The sequence below is a fragment of the Urocitellus parryii genome, chromosome 3, assembly GCF_045843805.1.
Source record: "Urocitellus parryii isolate mUroPar1 chromosome 3, mUroPar1.hap1, whole genome shotgun sequence".
Classification (NCBI taxonomy): Eukaryota; Metazoa; Chordata; class Mammalia; order Rodentia; family Sciuridae; genus Urocitellus; species Urocitellus parryii.
The window spans coordinates 174376943-174399527 of NC_135533.1; the positions used below are offsets into that span (position 1 = coordinate 174376943).

Here is a 22585-nt window from a genome sequence, read left to right on the forward strand (position 1 = left end):
ATGGGAGTGTTTGCTCTGGAAAACTTGTTCTGTAAACCCATTACTATATACGGAATGTGTAGAGGTCAGACAACTTGTCTTTCTAGTTTGGAGGACTCTGGATCAAGAGGAACAACTTCCAAATCTGATGTAGACATAACCATGCCTCTAGAAATTCTGAATTTATGTATGTTTCATTTATTGATTACAACTTTTAAGTTGTCTCTCTGGAAAGGGAAGAGTGTATATATGTGAATAAGACAATATTGCACAAATTGTGATGGCTATTACTACTAGTCACTAAGCACTTCTTACCAACCCTTATTGGACATGTAATATGAAAGAGCAACAGACCTTTGTCTTATAAAAGGGAAGGGAAGGGCTGTTTGTTTCCTAGCTTACTTAGTATATAAATTTGTTGCTTCTTTTAATTATGAATTTCAGTTGTTAAACAGTTTAATTTCAAATAATACCATCTAACTATGGTAGATAATGATCTATAATCTTACCCATGTCTAACAATCATCATTTCATATGTCTGAATTATTTTCTCAAGAAAAAATTTAACAGGCTGAAGATTATGTGCACGGCAAGTTTCATGAGTACATTCCAAAAATTCCTGAAACAAAAAAAGTGGGATTCATTTCTATAAAATACAAAAATTATACACTATTATTACAAATCATGTCACATAGCTTTTTTCCAAATTGAGAAGAATTAAGATAGCTTTACTATATTAGTATAAGTTATGAATAATCACAATATAATAGCATTGGGTGTACTCTTCATTAAAGAAAAAAAAAGAAGACACAACTCTTTAATAGTGTTTCCCAGAATTTTGGTTTGTTTTGGTTTGGGTTTTGGTTAGAATGTAGAATAATATGTCAGACAATCCTTCTCCCAGAGTAATTATAAATAAACAGAGAAGCTAAAAAATTATATAAATATTGAAGATACAGGACCACCCTGGATGCAATTAAGTTTAAAGTATTTTAATTTCAGAAAGAGTGAGCCTTTCTTAGGTAAGCTGTTTGCAGCCTGGTAATATTTCTAAGACTGGACATGATATGCATTTGTTTGGGCCTGTTGTAGACAAAGGGAATTAGTTAGTAAAGAGAAATTAATAGAGATTAATGGTTATGTGGGCTGATGTGATAGGATTGAATGACCCCAAATGCAAAGGTGGTTCTTTCTATTGTTCATGTTTTTACCAAGCATGTAGACACATATAAGATCAAGTTCACCTAGAAAAACGACAGAATTTCCTTAGTCTCAAGATGCTTAAATCTCAAAATCCTCCTGGAGGGAGAAGTCTATAATAGAACAAGATAGTGATTGTTCTACAGGCATTTGAAATCAGCAGGAAAGGATAAGTCAAAGAGCTGCAATAAAACTCTAACTTAAGTCAACTCCTGATAGAATTGATCAGCAACTCAACCTAGCTATCTAAAAGAAAAAAATAATACGGTATTTCTCTAGAAAAATAAACCAATATAGCCCCTAAATTCATGTTATATGACAATGTTTAAAATAAAATCAGAACTTAAAAATCATGAGAAATAGCTAATGACCAAGAAAAAATAGTAAACAAAATAAATACAAATATTCAAATATTACCATTAGTAGATAAGAACTTTATCTTTTATAAAGTATAAAAGAAAAAAGACAAGATGATGGAAACAGGGCTAGGATTGTAGCTCAGTGGTAGAGCACTGGCCTAGCATGCTCGAGGCCCTGGTTCAATCCTCAGCACCACATAAAAATAAATAAATGAAATAAAAGTATTGTGTCGAAACTACAACTAAAAAAATAAAATATATATATTTTTTTAAAATGATGGAAACAGGGGCTGGGGCTGTAGCTCAGTGGCTGAGTGCTCGCCTCACATGCGTGAGGCACTAGGTTCAATTCTCAGCACCACATACAAAAATAAATAAATAAAACAAAGATATAAGAAAATGACAGAAACAGATGAAAAGATAGAGAATTTCAGCAGAGAAAGAGAATATATAAAAAGAGCCAAATCAGATACACTATTAACAGAAAGACAAAATATGTAAAATTAAGAATTCTTTGGGGGGCTGGGGTGATGGCTCAGCGGTAGAGCTCTCGCCTCGCAGCGGCGAGACCCTGGGTTCGATCCTCAGCACCACATAAAAATAAATAAGTGAAATAAAGGTATTGTATCCAACTACAACTAAAAAATAAAATATTAAAAAAGAATTCTTTGGATGGGCTTATCAGAAAACTGGACAAAGCCAAAAAAAAAGAATAATTAATCTTGAAAATAGGTCATAAATGTCATTGGAGCCCCAGAAGAGGAGAAAAAAATATTTTAAGGAAATAAGAAATATTTTAAAAGATAATTACTGAGAATATTCTAAATAGGCATATCCACAGATTCAAGAAGCATAGCAATCTCAAGCAGGCTAAGTTAAACACACACACACACACACACACACACACACATTCATACAGCACATAGTCAAACTGCTCAAGACGAAGGAAAAATAAAAATTATTAAAATAGAAAAATACACATTACATTCAGGGGATCATAAATAGAAAAAATATCTACCTTCTAATCACAACAATGAAAGCCAGTTGATAAAAATAACTTTAAATATTAGGGGGAAGAGGGGACGACCCTACCAATTTTGAACCCTATTACACTAAGGAGAATATTCACATATATACAAGATAGACCCAAGGAAGTTTTCTAGATTAAAGAAAAAGATCCCAGATAAAAACATATGAGGGCTGGGGTTGTGGCTCAGTGGTAGAGCGCTTGCCTTCCATGTGTGAGTCATTGGGTTTGACTCTCAGCACTACATAAAAATAAAGGTCCACCAACAACTAATAAAATATTTTTAAAAATACATATGCACTGAAAGGAGGGTAAATAAAATAAGCACAATAAGCACTAGAAAACACCATACAGAAGTCTTTCTGTAAGGTTAGGGATGTAGCTCAGTGGTTGAGCACTTGCCTAGCTTGCTTCCTGAGTTCAAATCACAGCACCAGGGTTGGGTTGGGGTTCATTTCTCTTCAAAACTATTGTCTGAAGCAGAAGATAATAACACTGTATTTTAGCAACAACAGTATAATGGGCAGAAGTGAGGAGAAAAAGAATTATGCCATTGAAATTGCTTAAATTGTTTGCAAAATGGAAAAATACTAACTTAAGGTAAATAGTAATAAGCCAAAGTATATATTATAATCTGTGGAGTGACACTGAAGTCCAAAAGAGAAGATGAAATGGAGTGATAAACTGGGTGCAGAACAGTAGAGAGGTACAGTGCATTCTTAGCATGCATAAAGACCTATGTTTGATCCCTAGTATTGCCAAAAAAATAAAGAGAGAAAAAAATGGGTAATAAATATCACCTGAAATCCAAAAGAAGTCAGTAAATAAAGACAAGGGAATTTAGGACATATTAAAAAGCAAAATAATACATTTAGTAGCATTTTTCAAACTGGACTCTATGGACCTACTACTATATTAGTAGGGGCACAAGAATCTTTCAAGATAACATTAAAATTTGAAATTTTCATTTCTGATATTTAAAAAAATCATATTAGGCTGGGTGTGGTGGCACATGCCTGTAATTCTACCTACTTTGGAGGTTGAGACAGGAGAATTCCAAGTGCAAGGCCAGCCAGAACAACTTAATGAGACTCTGTCTCAATATGCAAAAATAAAGAGGGCTGGGATGTACTCAACAGTATGTTTGCCGAGCATGTTTACACATGAGTTCAATCCCCAGTATGAAAAAGAAAAAACATTAGCAATTCTGAATCATCCTGGTAATCACTTCAACTTGGTATTGCCAGAGGAGAAGTATATTAGCATTCAAGAATGAGAATTTTAAAAAGTCTAAAAAGAAAATGATGACTAAGTAAAGTGATTCCTTAATGATTTAACAGTTCAAATGAAGAGGAAAAAATTGCAGTAATATCAACAGAGAAACATGGTGGGAGACATGAATCTTTATATGGCAAAAAGAAGTTCATACATGCTGAATGCAAAACAATCCTCACTTTACAATAGAATTGCCATAAAATGACAACTTTGTTCTCTAATTAACTGAGCTAAATTGAATATTATTGAGATTGTTTTAATGGCATTTAACTTTTAATTTTATTTTGGCACTATATTACAGGCATATCTCATTTTATTGTGCTTTACTGTGTTTCACAGAAATTATATTTTTACATATTGAAGGTTTGTTGCAACATTGCATTCAGCAAGTCTATCATCATCATTTTTCTTTTTTATTCTAATGCATTAAAATTCATATTACACTTTTATAGCACATTTTTTCATATCTCTGGTTGTATACCAAGTATATTCACACCATTCGTGTCTTCACACATGTACTTAGGGTGATGATGTCCACCTCATTCCATCTTTTTTACACCCCTTGCCCCCTCTTTTTTGCTATCTCCACTTTGTCCTATCTAGAGTTTGTCTAATCTTCCCAAGTTTCCTCTCCCAACCAACCCCACTATGAATCAGCCTCCTTATATCAGAGAAAACATTTGACATTTGGGTTTGGGGGATTGACTAACTTCACTTTGCATTATATTCTTCAAATCCATCCATTTACCTGCAAATGCCATGATTTGATTTTATTCTCTTTTATTGCTGAGTAACATTCCATTGTGTATATGTACCACATTTTCTATATCCATTCATCTACTGAAGGGCATCTAGGTTGGTTCTACAATTTAGATATTGTGAATTGTGCTGCTATAAACATTGATGTGTCTGAGTCCCTGCAGTATGCTGTTTGTAAGTCCTTTGGGTATAGACTGAAGAGTGAGATAGCTGGGTCAAATGGTGGTTCCATTCCCAGTATTCAATTCAAAGGAATCTCCATACTGCTTTCCATATTGGCTGCATCAATTTGCAATCCCACCAGCAATGTGTGACTGTGCCTTTTCCCCCACATCCTTGCCCACACTTATTGTTGTTTGTATTCTTAATAGCTGCCATTCTGACTAGAGTGAAATGAAATCTTAAGAGTAGTGTTGATTTGCATTTCTCTAATTGCTAGAGATGTTGAACAATTTTTATATATTTGTTGATTGATTGTATATCATCTTCTCAGAAGTGTCTGTTCAGTTCCTTGAATGGGTTATTTGTTATTTTGATGTTTAGCATTTTGAGTTCTTTATATACTCTAGATATTAGTGCTTTATCTGATGTGCAAGTGGTAAAAAATTTCTTCCCATGCTGTAGGCTCTCTATTCACCTTGCTGATTATTTTTGCTGAGAAGAACCTTTTTAGTTTGAATTCATCACATTAATTGATTCTTGGTTTTAATTCTTGCACTATAGGAGTCTTATTAAAGAAGTCAGGGCCTAATCCGATATGATAGAGATTGGGGCCTACTTTTTCTTGAGAAGGCACAGTGTCTCTGGTTTAATTCCTAGATCCTTGATCCACTTTAAGTTTTGTGCATGGTGAGAGATAGTGATTTAATTTCATTTTGTTGCATATGAATTTCCAGTTCTTCCAGCACCATTTGTTGAAGAGGCTATCTTTTCTCCAATGTATGTTTTTTGGCACATTTGTCGAATATAAAATAACTGTAATTATGTGGGTTAGTCTCTGTGTCCTCTATTCTGTACCATTGGTCTACCAGTCTATTTTGGTGCCAATACCATGCTGTTTTTGATACTGTTGCTCTGTAGTATATATAGTTTAAGTTGTCGTATAGTGATGCCACCTGCTTCATTCTTCTTGATATGGATTGCTTTAGCTATTCTGGGTCTCTTATTTTTCCAGATGAATTTCATTATTAGAGTCTGTAAACAAGTCAAGATGGCGCCTGGCATTTTGCAGAGGTTTGTGAAGTAACGCCAGCGAGCCATTAACTGTGGAGATTCTTTATTGGTTGACTGCTGTATCTAGTTTATGCTAATTAAGATAAGCTGTGTGTAATGTATATATACCCCTCCTGTCCTACAATAAAAGGCTCCCACTCCTGCTGTATCAATCTACACAAGTTGCTCGTCACCCCCGGTTATTTTGCTGCAGCCGGACTACGGCATTTCATGACTGCTTCTTCTATTTCTATGAGGAATGTCATTGGGATTTTGATTGGAACTGCATTAAATATGTATAGTGCTTTTAGTAGTATGGACAATATTAATTCTGCCTATCCAAGAATAAGGGAGATCTTTCCATCTTCTAAGGTCTACTCTAATTTCTTTCTTTAGTGTTCTGTAGTCTTCATTGTAGAAGTCTTTCACCTCTTTTGTTAGGTTGATTCCCAAGGTTTTTTTTTTTTTTTTTGAGGCTATTGTAAATGGGGTAGTTTCCCTCATTTCCCTTTCAGAGGATTTATCACTGACACACAGAAATGCCTTTGATTTATGGGTGTTGATTTTGTATCCTGCTACTGTACTGAATTCATCTACTAGTTCTAGAAGTTTTCTGGTGGAATTTTTTGGGTCTTCTAGGTATAGAATCATATCATTGGCAAATAGTGCTAATCTGAGTTCTTCTTTTCCTATATGTATCTCTTTGATTTCTATCATCTAATTGCTCTGGCCAGTATTCCAAGAAGTGTCAAATAGAAGTGGTGAAAGAGGGCATCCCTGTCTTGTTACAGTCTTTAGAGGGAATGCTTTCAATTTTTCTCTATTTAGAATGATGCTGGCCTGGTTCTTAGTGTAGACAGCTTTTACAATGTTGAGATATGATCCTACTATCTCTAGTTTTTCTAGTGTTTTGAACATGAAGGGGTGTTGTATTTTGTTGAATGCTTTTTCTTGTCTATTGAGATGATCACATGGTTCTTATCTTTAATTCTACTGATGTGATAAATTTCATTTATTGATTTCCATATGTTGAACAAACCTTGAACCCCACTTGATCATTGTGCACTATCTTGCTGATATGTTTTTGTGTTCGATTTGTCAGAAATTTATTGAGAATTTTTGCATCTATGTTCATTAGAGATATTAGTCTGAAATTTTCTTTCTTTGATGTGTTCTTTGCCTACTTTTGGAACAGGGTGATACTGGCCTCACAGAATGAGTTTGGAAGCTCTCCCTCTTTTTCTATTTCATGAAATAAATTGGAGAGTATTGGTATTAATTCTTCTTTAAAGGTCTTGTGGAACTCAGCTGTGTATCCATCTGGTCCTGGGCTTTGTTTGGTTGGTAGGTTTCTGATGGCATCTTCTATCCTCACTTGAAATTGATTTGTTTAAATTGTATATATCATCCTGATTCAATTTGGACAACTCACATGACTCTAGAAATTTGTCCATGCCTTCGATATTTTCTATTTTATTGGAGAACAAGTTTTCAAAATAATTTCTAATTATCTTCTGTATTTCTGTAGTGTCTGTTGTGATATTTCCTTTTTCATCATGTATATTAGTATTCTGAGTTTTCTCTCTCCTCTTCATTGGTATGGCTAACAGTTTGTCAATTTTATTTGTTTTTTTCAAAGAACCAACTTTTTATTTTGTCAATTCTTTCAATTATATATTTTGTTTCAATTTCATTGATTTCAGCTCTGATTTTAATTATTTCCTGTCTTCTACTGCTTTGGCATTTATTTGTTCGTCTTTTTCTAGGGCTTTGAGATGTAATGTTAAGTCATTTATTTGATGTCTTTTGCAACCCATTGTTCATTCAGTAGCATATTATTTAGTCTTCAGGTTTTTGAGTAGCTTTTATTTTTTATTTTATCATTGATTTCTAATTTCATTCCATTATTATCTGATAGAATGCAAGGTAGTATCTCTACTTCTTTATATGTGGTAAGAGTTGCTTTGTGGCATAATATATGGTCTATTTTAGAGAAGGATCCATGTGCTGCAGAGAAGAAAGTGTATTCATGTTCACTGAAGGATGAAATATTCTTTATATGTAAGTTAAGTCTAAGTTATTGCTTATATTATTTAGTTCTATAGTTTCTTCATTCAGCTTTTGTTTAGAAGATCTATCCAGTGGTGAAAGAGGTGTGTTAAGGTCACCCAGAATTATTGTGTTGTGGTCTATTTGACTCTTGAACCTGAGAAGAGTATGTTTGATGAATGTAGATGCTCCATTGTTTGGTGCATATAAATTTATTAGTGTTATGTTTTGTTGATGAATTGTTCCCTTAAGCAGTATGAAATATCCTTCTTTATCCCTTTTGATTAAACTTTGGCTTGTAATCTACTTTATTTGATACGAGGATAGAAATCCCTGGTTGCTTCTGCAGTCTATGTGAGTGGGATGATTTTTCCAAAACTTTCACCTTCAGTTTGTGGATGTCTTTTCCTACGAGATGAGTCTCTTGGAGGCAGCATACTGTTGGGTCTTTTTAAAAAATTCAATCTGCCAGTGAGTTTAGGTGAGTTTAGGCCATTAACATTCAGGTTATTATTGAGACATGATTTGCATTTCCAGCCATTTTTTGTTTATTTTTGGTATTTAACTTGTCTTGGTTTCTCCTTTGATTAGTTTTCCTTGTTTTTTTTTTTTTAGAACCTCTATGTCCCTATTGAAGTAATCTTTTGCTTACTATATTTGTTTATGTAGCTCTTTGTCAAAATGATCTTTTGCTGCCTGTATTTACTCTCTTATATCATCCTTCAATTTCTAAGACATTTTAATTATGTACATTCTGAACTCCTTCTCTGTAATTTCTTCTGCTGGCTTGCCATGGATTCTAATAATGTAGTATCTGGATTTGTTTGGGGCACTTTCTTCACTTGTCTTTTCATATTGCTTGTGTGTCTTCCCTTCTAGCACTGTGTGTCCTAGGCATTACCATTTCTACCCTATAGGTTTATAGTGCCCCTGTTGGGATCCAAAATCTTTTCTTTGAGGTGAAGGAAAATGTTATCAGATCCCAATATAAATAATATACACCCTAAAAACAAATGTTTGCTAATAAATTTACAATTGGGTCACAATGTACATAAATGGTGAATTCGATTATTATCTACTCAGTAGTTTTATAAAAGTGTTTACAGTTTCTGATGGTGAACAAAGAACTGGAGTGAAGAGTAGGATGATATGCTGAGGAGGTAGGAGGTGAGGATAGAGTTACTATATCTTAGGAAGTGTGAAAGAGAAATCTAAAGAGGAAGATTAGTAGCAGGAGAAAGGAGAGGAAGTAATTTTGGGGTAGACAAGTAAGTGGGAAGACATAGAGTACATAAAAAAAACACACATATATATCAAGAAAAATTAAAAATGTTAAAATAGCAGAAATTTAAAAAATAAAAAAGAATAAAAAGAATGTACAGCACAAGTGTAATATACTATTCAGATGTCCCAGTGTAAAAATCCTAATTCATGCAAAGTACTTAGTTTAACATATATTGGGGATGTGAGGGCGGAAGAAAGGAGAGAGAGAGAGGAAAAGAAAAACAAAAATCTTGGGGGATCCAACATGGCGGCCGGCGAGGAAGCAGCTATTCCAACGTCTCCACTTTAACGGGATAAGAAAGACCCATTGGAACAGCTGCAGCCTACCTATGGAGGAACTTCTAGCATAATTCCCTTAAGAGGAGAGCTGCCGTGAACTGGTAGGTTTATTGGAAGTGACAGTTTGTCCCAGAGAAGTGGATCTTGGACGGCCACGCGGGCACAGAGGTCTAATCCCGCAGCCATCAGCCGCTCTGGCAAGCGGCTCCCCTGGGAGGCCTAGCGCTCGCTCTGGGAGCAGCCGCCTCACCTGCCCAGTTCCTAACCACGCGGCCGCAGCTACCCGGCTCTACAGGTGCCCCCTCGGCGGGTGCAGAAGTCAAGTCCTGCAGCCAGCAGCCGCTTTTGCAAGCGGCTGACACCCGGAGCGGCTTGGCCCGCTCCGCCCGAACCGGCAGTTGGCCTCCGCCATCCGGGCTCCCCTGGGAGGCCTAGCTCTCGCTCTGGGAGCAGCCGCCTCACCTGCCCAGTTCCTAACCACGCGGCCGCAGCTACCCGGCTCTACAGGTGGCCCTGCGGCGGGTGCAGAAGTCAAGTCCTGCAGCCAGCAGCCGCTTTTGCAAGCGGCCGGCACCCGGAGCGGCTTGGCCCGCTCCGCCCGAACCGGCAGTTGCCCTCCGCCATCCAGGCTCCCCTGGGAGGCCTAGCGCTCGCTCTGGGAGCAGCCGCCTCACCTGCCCGGTTCCTAACCACGCGGCTGCAGCTACCCGGCTCTACATGTGGCCCCCCCGGCGGGCGCAGAGGTCCAATCCCGCAGCCTCCAGCAGCTTCAGAAAGCGGCGGCGGCCCGGAGTGGAGTGGCAGCCCAAACCGGCAGACGCCCCCGCCATCCTGGCTCTCCCGGGAGGCCCTGCTCTCGCTCTGCGAACAGCCAAACCACCCGCCCGGATCTTAGCCACGCAGACACAGCTACCCCGCTCTTCAGGCGGCTCCCGGTGGCCCGACTCAGCTAGAAGGGTCCCCGAATGGCCCAGCACATGGCCATGCCCTCCGGGCTCTGCTAACAGCCCCGCCCACCTGGCGAACAACCGGGAAACTTCAAAATCTCTTCGTGGACGTGACCGCAAGGACCAAAGGACTTTCGACCCCCAACTCCCCCTACTGCCAGAGTCAGGCAGACCTGAGACCCACCAGCGGAACAGGCCTAGAGGCCTGCCAGCATGGTAGACACATCACTCCAATTGGAGTAGGGGCAGAGCAGAGCAGCCACCCGCATCCGGATCAGGCCCAGCGACCCGAGGGGGTGGTAGTCACATCGCCACACTTGGAGGTGGGGCAGAGCAGAGCCACCACCCACACCTGCAGGGTGGGCAGACCCGCGAACAACCGGCAGAGCAGGCCTAGCGGCCCACCAGCACGGTAGACAGATCACCCCAATTAGAGGAGGAACACAGCCACTGCCCGCCCTGCAAGGGAGATTTTTCAACTATACAAGAGCAATATAAATAATTAGGGGGAAAACCTCATAAACACAACAGTTTCACCAAGCAGAAAGAAACGTGAGCAGCATGAAAAGACAAGGAAAGAAAGGACCACAAGCAATGCAGGTCAACTCAACTTTAGAAGAGGTAATAGCTGCAACAGAGGGAATGTCAGAGAGAGAGTTCAGGATATACATGCTACAGATGATCTGGAGTCTCAAGGAAGACATGAGACAGCAAAATCAGACAATGAAAGATCACATCGACAAACAAATCCAGGAAGTAAAAGATCAATTTCACAGGGAGATAGAGGTAATAAAAAACAAACAAATAGAAATCCTAGAAATGCAGGAAGCAATAAACCAACTTAAAAACTCAATTGAGAATACTACCAGCAGAGTAGATCACTTAGAACATCAGACAATGAAGACAAAGTATTTCAACTTGAAAAGAACATAGACAGCTCAGCAAGACTGCTAAGAAACCATGAGCAGAACATCCAGGAATTATGGGATAACGTTAAAAGACCAAACTTAAGAGTCATTGGGATACAGGAAGGCACAGAGCTCCAAACCAAAGGAATAAACAATGTATTCAGTGAAATAATACGAGAAAACTTCCCAGACTTGAAGAATGAGACAGAATCCCAAATCCTAGAAGCCTACAGGACGCCGAAGTGCAAAATCATAAGAGATCCACACCTAGACACATTATAATGAAGATGTCCAACATACATTATAAGGAGAGAATTTTAAAAGCTACAAGAGAAAGGAAGCAGATTACATTTAGGGGTAAACCAATCAGGATAACAGCTGATCTCTCAACACAGACTCTGAAAGCTAGAAGATCCTGGAACAACATATTTCAAACACTGAAAGAAAATGGGTTCCAACCAAGAATCGTGTATCCAGCGAAATTAAGCTTCAGGATGGAAGATGAAATTAAAACCTTCCATGATAAACAAAAGTTAAAAGAATTCGCAGCTAGAAAACCATCTCTTCAAAAAATCCTTGGCAAAACATTACAGGAAGAGGAAATGGAAAATAACATTGAAAACCAACAGCGGGAGGTAGGACAGTAAAAGGGGGAAAGTAATCAAAGAGGAAAACAAAACAGGTTTAGTAACATTAATAAACAAATATGGCTGGAAGATCAAACCATATCTCAATAATAACTCTAAATGTTAATGGCTTAAACTCACCAATTAAGAGACACAGGCTAGTAGAATGGATCACAAAACAAGACCCAACAATATGCTGCCTATAGGAGACACATATGATAGAAAAAGATATACATAGACTGAAAGTGAAAGGTTGGGAAAAATCATACCATTCATATGGACTGCGGAAACAAGCAGGAGTATCCATACTCATATCTAATAAAATAGATTTCAAGCCAAAGTTAATCAAAAGGGATAAAGAGGGACACTACATACTGCTCAAGGGAACCATACACCAACAAGACATAACAATCATAAATATATATGCTCCAAATAATGGTGCAGCTATGTTCATCAAGCAAACTCTTCTCAAGTTCAAGAGTCTAATAGACCACCATACAATAATCATGGGAGACTTCAACACACCTCTCTCACCACTGGACAAATCTTCCAAACAAAAGTTAAATAAGGAAACTATAGAACTCAATAACACAATTAATAACCTAGACTTAATTGACATATATAGAGTATACCACCCAACATCAAGTAGCTACACTTTTTTCTCAGCAGCACATGGAACCTTCTCAAAAATAGACCATATACTATGTCACAGGGCAACTCTTAGACAATATAAAGGAGTAGAGATAATACCATGCATCTTATCTGATCATAATGGAATGAAACTGAAAATCAATGATAAAAGAAGGAAGGAAAAATCAAGTATCACTTGGAGAATGAACAATAGGTTACTAAATGATCAATGGGTTTTAGAAGACATCAAGGAGGAAATTAAAAACTTCTTAGAGTTAAATGAAAACACAGACACAACATATCGGAATCTATGGGAAACATTGAAAGCAGTTCTAAGAGGAAAATTCATTGCCTGGAGTTCATTCCTTAAAAAAAGAAAAAAACAACAAATAAATGATCTCATTCTTCATCTCAAAATCCTAGAAAAAGAAGAGCAAAACAACAGCAAAAGAAGTAGAAGGCAAGAAATAATTAAAATCAGAGCTGAAATTAATGAAATCGAAACAAAAGAAACAATTGAAAAAATTGACAAAACTAAAAGTTGGTTCTTTGAAAAAATAAATAAAATCGACAGACCCTTAGCCATGCTAACGAAGAGAAGAAGAGAGAGAACCCAAATTACTAGCATACGGGATGAAAAAGGTAATATCACAACAGACACTTCAGAAACACAGAACATAATCAGAAATTATTTTGAATCCTTATACTCCAATAAAATAGAAGATACTAAAGGCATACATAAATTTCTTAAGTCTTATGATCTTCCCAGATTGAATCAGGAGGATATAGACAACCTAAACAGACCAATGACAATAGAGGAAATAGAAGAAACCATCAAAAGATTACCAACTAAGAAAAGCCCAGGACCGGATGGGTATACAGCAGAGTTTTACAAAACCTTTAAAGAGGAACTAACACCAATACTTTTCAAACTATTTCAGGAAATAGAAAAAGAGGGAGAACTTCCAAATTCATTCTACGAGGCCAATATCACTCTGATTCCTAAACCAGACAAAGACACTTCAAATAAAGAAAAGTACAGACCAATATCTCTAATGAATCTAGACGCAAAAATCCTCAATAAAATTCTGGTGAATCGGATACAAAAACATATCAAAAAAATTGTGCACCATGATCAAATAGGGTTCATCCCTGGGATGCAAGGCTGGTTCAATATACGGAAATCAATAAATGTTATTCACCACATCAATAGACTTAAAAATAAGAACCATATGATCATCTCGATAGATGCAGAAAAAGCATTCGACAAAGTACAGCATCCCTTTATGTTCAAAACTCCAGAAAAATTAGGGATAACAGGATCATACCTCAACATTGTAAAAGCAATCTATGATAAGCCACAGGCCAGCATCATTCTGAATGGAGAAAAATTGAAGGCATTCCCTCTAAGATCTGGTACAAGACAGGGATGCCCTCTCTCACCACTTCTGTTCAACATAGTCCTCGAAACACTGGCCAGAGCAATTAGACAGACGAAAGAAATTAAAGGCATAAAAATAGGAAAAGAAGAACTTAAATTATCACTATTTGCAGATGACATGATCCTTTACCTAGCAGACCCAAAAGGGTCTACAAAGAAACTATTAGAGCTAATAAATGAATTCAGCAAAGTGGCAGGATATAAGATCAACACGCATAAATCAAAGGCATTCCTGTATATCAGCAAGAAATCCTCTGAAATGGAAATGAGGACAACTACTCCATTCACAATATCCTCGAAAAAAATAAAATACTTGGGAATCAACCTAACAAAAGAGGTGAAAGACTTATACAATGAAAATTACAGAACCCTAAAGAAAGATATAGAAGAAGATCTTAGAAGATGGAATAATATACCCTGTTCATGGATAGGCCGAACTAACATCATCAAAATGGCGATATTACCAAAAGTTCTCTATAAGTTCAATGCAATGCCAATCAAAATCCCAACAGCATGTCTTGTAGAAATAGATAAAACAATCATGAAGTTCATATGGAATAATAAAAGACCCAGAATAGCAAAAACAATGCTAAGCAGGAAGTGTGAATCAGGTGGAATAGCGATACCAGACTTCAAACTATACTACAGAGCAATAGTAACCAAAACAGCATGGTACTGGTACCAAAACAGGCGGGTGGACCAATGGTACAGAATAGAGGACACAGAAACCAATCCACAAAACTACAACTATCTTATATTTGATAAAGGGGCTAAAAGCATGCAATGGAGGAAAGATAGCATCTTCAACAAATGGTGCTGGGAAAACTGGAAATCCATTTGCATCAAAATGAAACTGAATCTCTTTCTCTCGCCATGCACAAAAGTTAACTCAAAATGGATCAAGGAGCTTGATATCAAAACAGAGACACGGCGTCTGATAGAAGAAAAAGTTGGCTACGATCTACATACCGTGGGGTCGGGCTCCAAATTCCTCAATGGGACACCCATAGCACAAGAGTTAACAACTAGAATTAACAAATGGGACTTACTCAAACTAAAAAGTTTTTTCTCAGCAAAAAAAACAATAAGAGAGGTAAATAGGGAGCCTACATCCTGGGAACCAATCTTTACTCCTCACACTTCAGATAGAGCCCTAATATCCAGAGTATACAAGGAAGTCAAAAAATTAGACAAAAAGACAACAAATAACCCAATCAACAAATGGGCCAAGGACCTGAACAGACACTTCTCAGAGGAGGACATACAATCAATCAATAAGTACATGAAAAAATGCTCAACATCGCTAGCAGTCAGAGAAATGCAAATCAAAACCACCCTAAGATACCATCTCACTCCAGTAAGAATGGCAGCCATTATGAAGTCAAATAACAAGTGTTGGCGAGGATGTGGGGAAAAGGGTACACTGGTTCATTGTTGGTGGGACTGCAAATTGGTGCAGCCAATTTGGAAAGCAGTATGGAGATTTCTTGGAAAGCTGGGAATGGAACCACCATTTGACCCAGCTATTCCCCTTCTCAGTCTATTCCCCAAAGACCTAATAAGAGCATGCTACAGGGACACTGCTACATCGATGTTCATAGCAGCACAATTCACGATAGCAAGATTGTGGAACCAACCTAGATGCCCTTCAATAGATGAATGGATAAAAAAAATGTGGCATTTATACACAATGGAGTATTACTCTGCATTAAGAAACGACAAGATCATAGAATTCGGAGGGAAATGGATGGCATTAGAGCAGATTATGCTAAGTGAAGCTAGCCAATCCTTAAAAAACAAATGCCAAATGACTTCTTTGATATAAGGGAAGTAACTAAGGACAGAGTAGGGACGAAGAACAGGAGAAGAAGATCAACATTAATAGAGATGAGAGGGGGGAGGGAAAGGGAGAGAGAAGGGAAATTGCATGGAAAGGGATGGTGATCCTCAGGGTTATACAAAATTACATACAAGAGGAAGTGAGGGGTAAGTAAAGAATAATACAAGTGGAAGAAGTGTTTTACAGTAAAGGGGGTTGAGAGAGAAGAGGGGAGGGGAGGGGAGGGGAGGGGGGATAGTAGAGAATAGGATAGAGAGCAGAATTCATCAGACACTAGAATGGCAATATGTAAATCAATGGAAATGTAATTGATGTAACTGATGTGATTCAGCAATCTGTATTCGGGGTAAAAATGGGAGTTCATAACCCTTTTGAATCAAACTGTGAAATATATCAAAATAGATGTAATGTTTTGAACTACCAACAATAAAAAAAAGGTGTTTCCAAGTATCCATGAAGTACAATACTGTTATCTGAAAGTGAACTTAGATCAACTGTAAATGTATATTGCAGATACTAGTACAATGAAAGAAAAACATCTAAGAGTAGCAGAATTAACATTCTAAGAAAGGAGAGGAAAAAAAGAAATATATAAAATGCTCAATTAAAATTCAAAAAGTAGAAAAAGGGTAGAAGACAACAATAGGAAAAAGGAACAAGGGCAATGAATAAAAATAGTAATAAGTAAGGCAGGTATTAATCCAATTATACCAATAATCATTTTAAATGTCAATAGTATAAATACAACAATGGAAAGACAAAAGTAGTTAGAGTGGATGAGAAAACAAGACACAACTAAATGCTATCTATAAAAAAATCCGCCTTATTATTACCATTACTTTTAGATTTCTAATCTTTTGTTTCTTTTCATTTTTAGATTTGAGGTATGGTTGACAAAATTGTATAAAAGTATATAATGTGGTAATTTTCTTCTCATGCTCTTCCTACCTACCTCTAGATAGGGAAGAGAGGTAGGAGGGAAAGGGAGGGAGAAGGGGAATTGCACGGAAGATGGAAGGAGACCCTTATCGTTATACAAAATACATGTATGATGATGTGAGGGGAAAAAATAAAAAGAAATGTGTCACATTAAATTGGATAGAGAGAAGTGATGGGAGGGGAGGGGAGGGGAAGGGGGGATAGGAAGGGAAGCAGAATAAAATAGACACTAGTATTGCTGTATGTATATACATGACTGTACGACCAATGTGATTCTGCAACCTGTACGCTCAGAAAAATGAGAAATTATACCCCATTTGATTCAAATGTATGATATGTCAAGATCATTGTATTGTCATGTGCAACTAATAAAAAAATAAAAAGTATATAATGTGATAATTTGAAAAAATAAAAAATAAAAAAAAAAAATAAATCTTGAAGGAAGGCCCAGGGCTTGTTTTGGTTGGAGATTAATATCTTTCCTGCTTCCCTTCTCATCCAATAGGTGGGGTCGTCTGTTGTTAGCTGGTATCACCGCCCTCAGGATGGTAAAGGTAACCAGGGTGTCATTGTGCCCAGTTAGAGGCTTCTGGGGAGAGTGGGGAGTTAGAAACTGTGAATCTGGAAGATGTGATGAAGGTGACCCAAGATGGAGGCTCCTGCTTTCAGCAGTGGGGTGTCGGGTTGGGTGGAGGGAGCCTGGGTGATGGTGTTGGATGATGAGTTCAGATGAGCTCTGTGGCTTGCAGTGTCTGGCTGACTTTAGAGCCTGTGTGAAGTTCCTGGGTGCAGGCAGGCTACTGCTCATAGGGGACTATATCTGCTGCTGCAGAGTCCAAAGATGGCGGTGACGGGAGGAGCCCCAAGTTGGTAGCTGGGGTTCCACCCCGGATAGCAGCCAGAGTTCCTACTCATGGGAGGCTGCTGGATGGATTCCATGGGAGTGGCATCTGTGATTTCTGCTCGGGTGGGTGGCTGAAAGTTCTTTTCGTGGGTGCTGCTGCCACCACTACTGGTCGTCTTGCTTGGTACCCAGTAGTCCTGCGTGGGGGAATAGTTGTGGGACCTACTCTGACTCTGAGGCCTGGAACCCTGGACAGGTATGGGTGGGGATGGGGTGGGGAAGGCATATCACTTGCAGAAAAGCCGTATTCTAACTACTTGAATCCCAGGTCATGGAGAACACAGAATGCTGCCTCCCTCTGGCCCGCCCCATCTTGGATCTGTCCCTCATCATCATTTTTCTAACAGAACATGCTCACTTCATGTCTCTGTCATATTTTTGTAATGTTCACAATGTTTCAAAATGTTCACTATTATTAAATCTGTTATGGTATTTGAAATCTTTGATGTTATCCTCATAACTGTTTTGGGACACTATGAACCTCTCATACATAAAATGGCAAACCTTTTTTGAGAGCTTTATAATGATTGCAATATAATAAAACATTGACAATGGCTACAGTACCAGTGTAGCAAAATCACATCTGATTAAATCTTTAGGTCCATACATAATGATAAAAATTGGAAAATACAAAAATGTCATCACTAAAATTGTCTTTCACTTCACAAAAATATTAATGACAAGTTGGTTGTTTGAGTGTTGTTGACATTTAGGTAGTTTGAATATGTAAAAATAATACTAGTTTGCACTTAAAATTTAGCTACAGATGCCAAGAAACAGTTTCAAGTATTTTCTGAATATTCATTATACATATATGACACAATTATATCTTCCTTCAATGAAGTTTTCATATCATACATTTATTTAATGGGAAAGAGTTAAATGTTACATGAATTATCCAATAAAGGTGATCATATATTTTTCTCTTTAAAACCTCTACATACTCTTGGGACGCTTCCAGAGTAGATCCTGATCTGACATACTAGTAGATTTTAGAGAAGCTCTAAAGGATCCAGATTCAAATTGAGCAGTAGCTTTTCCTAGTTCTATGTACTTTCTCCAACTCCTGCTGCAAGTCAGACTTGTGATTTGACTTAGTTTCTTCTTTAAGTCTTGTGTTTCATCTTCTAAATTAATGTGATAACCTGATGAAACTTCTAGTGAAGTCTCTGACAGAGAGTGTTCTTTCAGGGTATCAGCCAGTTCTTGGTGAAGTTGTCTTACAACCACTTCTCTTTCTGCTCTTTCCTTTTTGTACTGATCAGTCTTTCTTTTAATCATCAATTAACTCCTTATTTCTGTTTTCCAGCATGAGACTGTGATTAACACTCTTGTCTTGAAGTTTCTTTAAAATGTAATGAAATTTGTCATAAATATTAATTATTGCTTTCTGTATTATCAACTTTGTTGTGAAGGTCATCTAATTGCTGTCAAACAAGTGTATTTTTAGTTTGCAGTTGAGATAATCTATCCTCTGTATACTCTTGCTTTTGATGTACTTATTCATTTTACTTTGCTCATTTTGATACCTGTGTTCAATCTCCTTCATTTGGCATTGTATTTGCATTAGGTTTGCTTATACCTATTCTAAAACCAAAGTCTTTTTTCTAAAAGCATCACTTATATGATGGAGCTCAATTTCAGGACTAATTTTTATTTCAGATTTAGAAAGGTGTTGGGAAGGACTCTCACTAATAAGTTTTAATTTAGACATATCAAAAATCATCTTGTCCTATGAACTAAAGCACTCTTACTTTCTGGAAAGCAAACTCTAGGTATATTTTTAAAATTATTTTTTTAATATTTATTTTTTAGTTTTCGGTGGAGACAACATCTTTGTTTGTATGTGGTACTGAGGATCGAACCCGCATGCCAGGCAAGCGCGCTACCGCTTGAGCCACATCCCCAGCCCTCTAGGTATATTTTTGTCTTTCATCATGATGGTGTTAAGCAGCAGTCAGTCGGACATAATATGATTCAACTTCTGTTTCTAGTTTTTTTTGTGTGTGTATTTTGTTTTTCATTCTTCAGTTTAAAATTTAGTGATGTAATATCAGATTTTAGAATTTGACACTGTTCAATATACTTGCATGCTGTTTTTGTGTTTCTCCATTCAGTTTGATTATCCTTTGAAGGTCAACAATTCTTTTAAAATTTCAAAATCCTCAAGATATTTCTTTTCCTTTTCTTGGTTCTAATTTTTTCTATTTTCAGTCTTATCATGGCAATTTCATCCTGCAGTATGTGATATTTATGCAATAGCTCTTTCTCCATTCCATCACTAGTAGAAATCTTTGAGATAGGTGATGAAAAGGAAGGATGAGAAAAGCTCAGGATTTCCCTTAATCTTACCAAAGTGGTTTTAACCATGTTTTTATTTTGACTATTAGAATTACTGTTGTCAAACAATATTCTATTTTCTGGTTTCCCAAAAATGCCATATTTTGCTTCTTTTTTCCCTAGATTGCTGAAAAGGTTCACATAATTATCCTTTATCTTTTGGGATATTCTTTTTATTGAATTTATGTTAATCCTGATCTGATGTAGGATAGGAATCACCAGGACCAGGTTTATTAGACAAACTGATTAAAGGTACATCTCAAGAACTCTCATTCTCTGGATTGCTATTTTCTGACTTTTTAGGTCTCTCTTTAGTGTATTCAAAAACTGCTTGCATATTATAACCACAGCATAAGTAAATGAGTTCTATTTATAGTAATCTTCAGAGAAGATAGCAATACCTCCTTGAAAAAGCAGCTTCACTGTATTTGCTGAATCACATCCTACAGCAAACATTAGGGCTGTTTTAGGATAATCTAACATCAGTATTCTTCAAAGAAAGAAATTTAAAGCCAAGAGTCATTCAGAAGAAAAAATGAGGTATTTCTTAATTGGTAAGCAGAGAGCTGAGGCAAGAGCCATCTTGAGGAGGTTTCACTGCAGCTTGCTAAAATGGTAAATTTAAATGAATATTGTGTCTGTTCTGACTGCTTACTGACTGGCTGTTTCCTATATCTCTCCCTCTTCTCAGGCCTCTTTGAAATACAACAATACTGAAATTAGGACAATTAATAATCTTACAATGGACTCTCAGTGTTCAAGTGGAAAAAAGTCACAGTATCTCACTTTATCCTCCAGGAGCAGTGCAGAGAAAATACCTTAAAAATGCATCTGCCACTGGGTTTAGTGGAGCATGCTTGTAATAATAGTTACCCAGGAGGCTGAGGTAGGAGAATGGCAGGTTCCACTTAGCAAGACCCTGTCTCAAAATAAAAAATAAAATGAGTATGTAGCTCAGTGGTAGAGGACCCCTGGGTTCAGTTCCCAGTAACACACACACACACACACACACACACACACACACACAGCATTTCCCTGTTTTGTCATGGAAAGGGTTTATGTCACATATCACATGCCCTCAACTTTTACAACTACCTCCCAAAGGACTCCATCCTAAACCTCAGTTCTGTGAATAAAAGGAACTATACATATATGAGTCTCTCTAGATCACAAAACAAAAATGTGTTTTTTTAAAGTTTTCAAATACTTCCCTCTTGGAGGAGTGCAGAAAAGGAGTAGGAACATGCAGTTCCCATTTTTCTTTTCAGAAGGTGCTTACAGCACACACTTTCAGTGGCTATATGTAACAATCTGAGCTCCTAACTAACTTGCTTCAGGGAGCTATAAAAAAAAAAAAAAAGCCCTTCAGGAATCAAAGTTAGAGCTCAGCTTCCTAAGCCCTTTCCTTCTGGCTCACCCGAGAAATAAATCAAAGCTTACTTTTTCTTCCTGGAATGAGTTTGGCCACACAGTAAGTATCACAATTTCCATAACGATTTCCTTAACAATCTAGCTCCATTTACATTTATTATTGGCCTCAGTCACAGAAAATAAATAGTTGGACTACAGTGGAGTCATTTCCATCAGCTACTTCCTTGGATCAGCATTTGCCACAGATCCTGTCTTGGCCTAGTGACAAGGCAGTAGGAGATGAATGCCCACACTTAAAAGTTTCATCATGAAGACAAAGGGAATTGGAACACACATTCAACATCCCAAACGCTTCAAACAACATCTAGAGTATGACTATTATCATCCCAGTTTTAGGACAAAGAATTACATGAAACATCCCAACCTCTGGGAGCCACCAAAAATAGAGACAGCAATCTGAATGAAGACAAAGATTTGAGAAGAACCTTAAAATTTCTGACCAGAAAGCCTGGCAAGATCCTTCTCCTATACAAGGACAGTCTGACAAGATTGGAAGAGGTAGTTATTTAATGAAAATAAATCAATACAGAGTGTCAAGAACAAAGAAGAAACAGGGGAATTCATTCCAAATGAAAGAAACAGACCTAAGTAGATATATGTGATTTATCCAAAAGGGAATTCAAAATAATGGTCCCTTTGCTCACTTGGTTCAAGAAAGCAATGGAAGAACTGAGAGTTTCAACAAAGAAGTATCTAAAAAGTACCAAAGAGAAATCAGAGCTGAGAATAGTTTAACTAAAATGAAAAATTCAATTTAGTAGTTCAACAGCAGACTATATTGGCAAAAGAAAAAGTCTATAATAGATACACAAAAGATAAAAAGATCACAAACCATACCACTGCAGGAAGTCATCAAAGCACAAAGGAAGAAAGGCAAAATGAAAGAAACAACAGATTTAGAAAATAACCAGAAAACAATTAACAAAATAGTATGAGTAAGTCCTTATATAACCAATAACTACTTTGAATATAAATGGATTTAATTCTTCAATCAGAAGGTATAGAATGGCTGAATTAAAGTAGAAACAAAACAAACAAAAGCCAAGACCAAAATATTTGCTTTAATATTTTATCCTAAAGAACACTCATAGGCTGAAAGTAAATGGATGAAAAGGATATTCTGTGCAAACAGAAATTAAAAAGGAGCAGGTTAGCT

The 22585-nt window shown here is 37.2% G+C and overlaps 1 protein-coding gene across 1 annotated transcript in view; it reads right to left on the reverse strand.

Annotated features, from left to right (window-relative positions):
* Positions 1-22585, reverse strand: part of Dnah12 (dynein axonemal heavy chain 12) — a 262207-nt gene that overhangs the window by 136633 nt on the left and 102989 nt on the right. The window contains exon 29 of the mRNA XM_077795643.1: positions 489-598. Within this exon, the coding sequence (XP_077651769.1) occupies positions 489-598 (110 nt within the window). The remainder of the gene's footprint in view (positions 1-488; positions 599-22585) is intronic.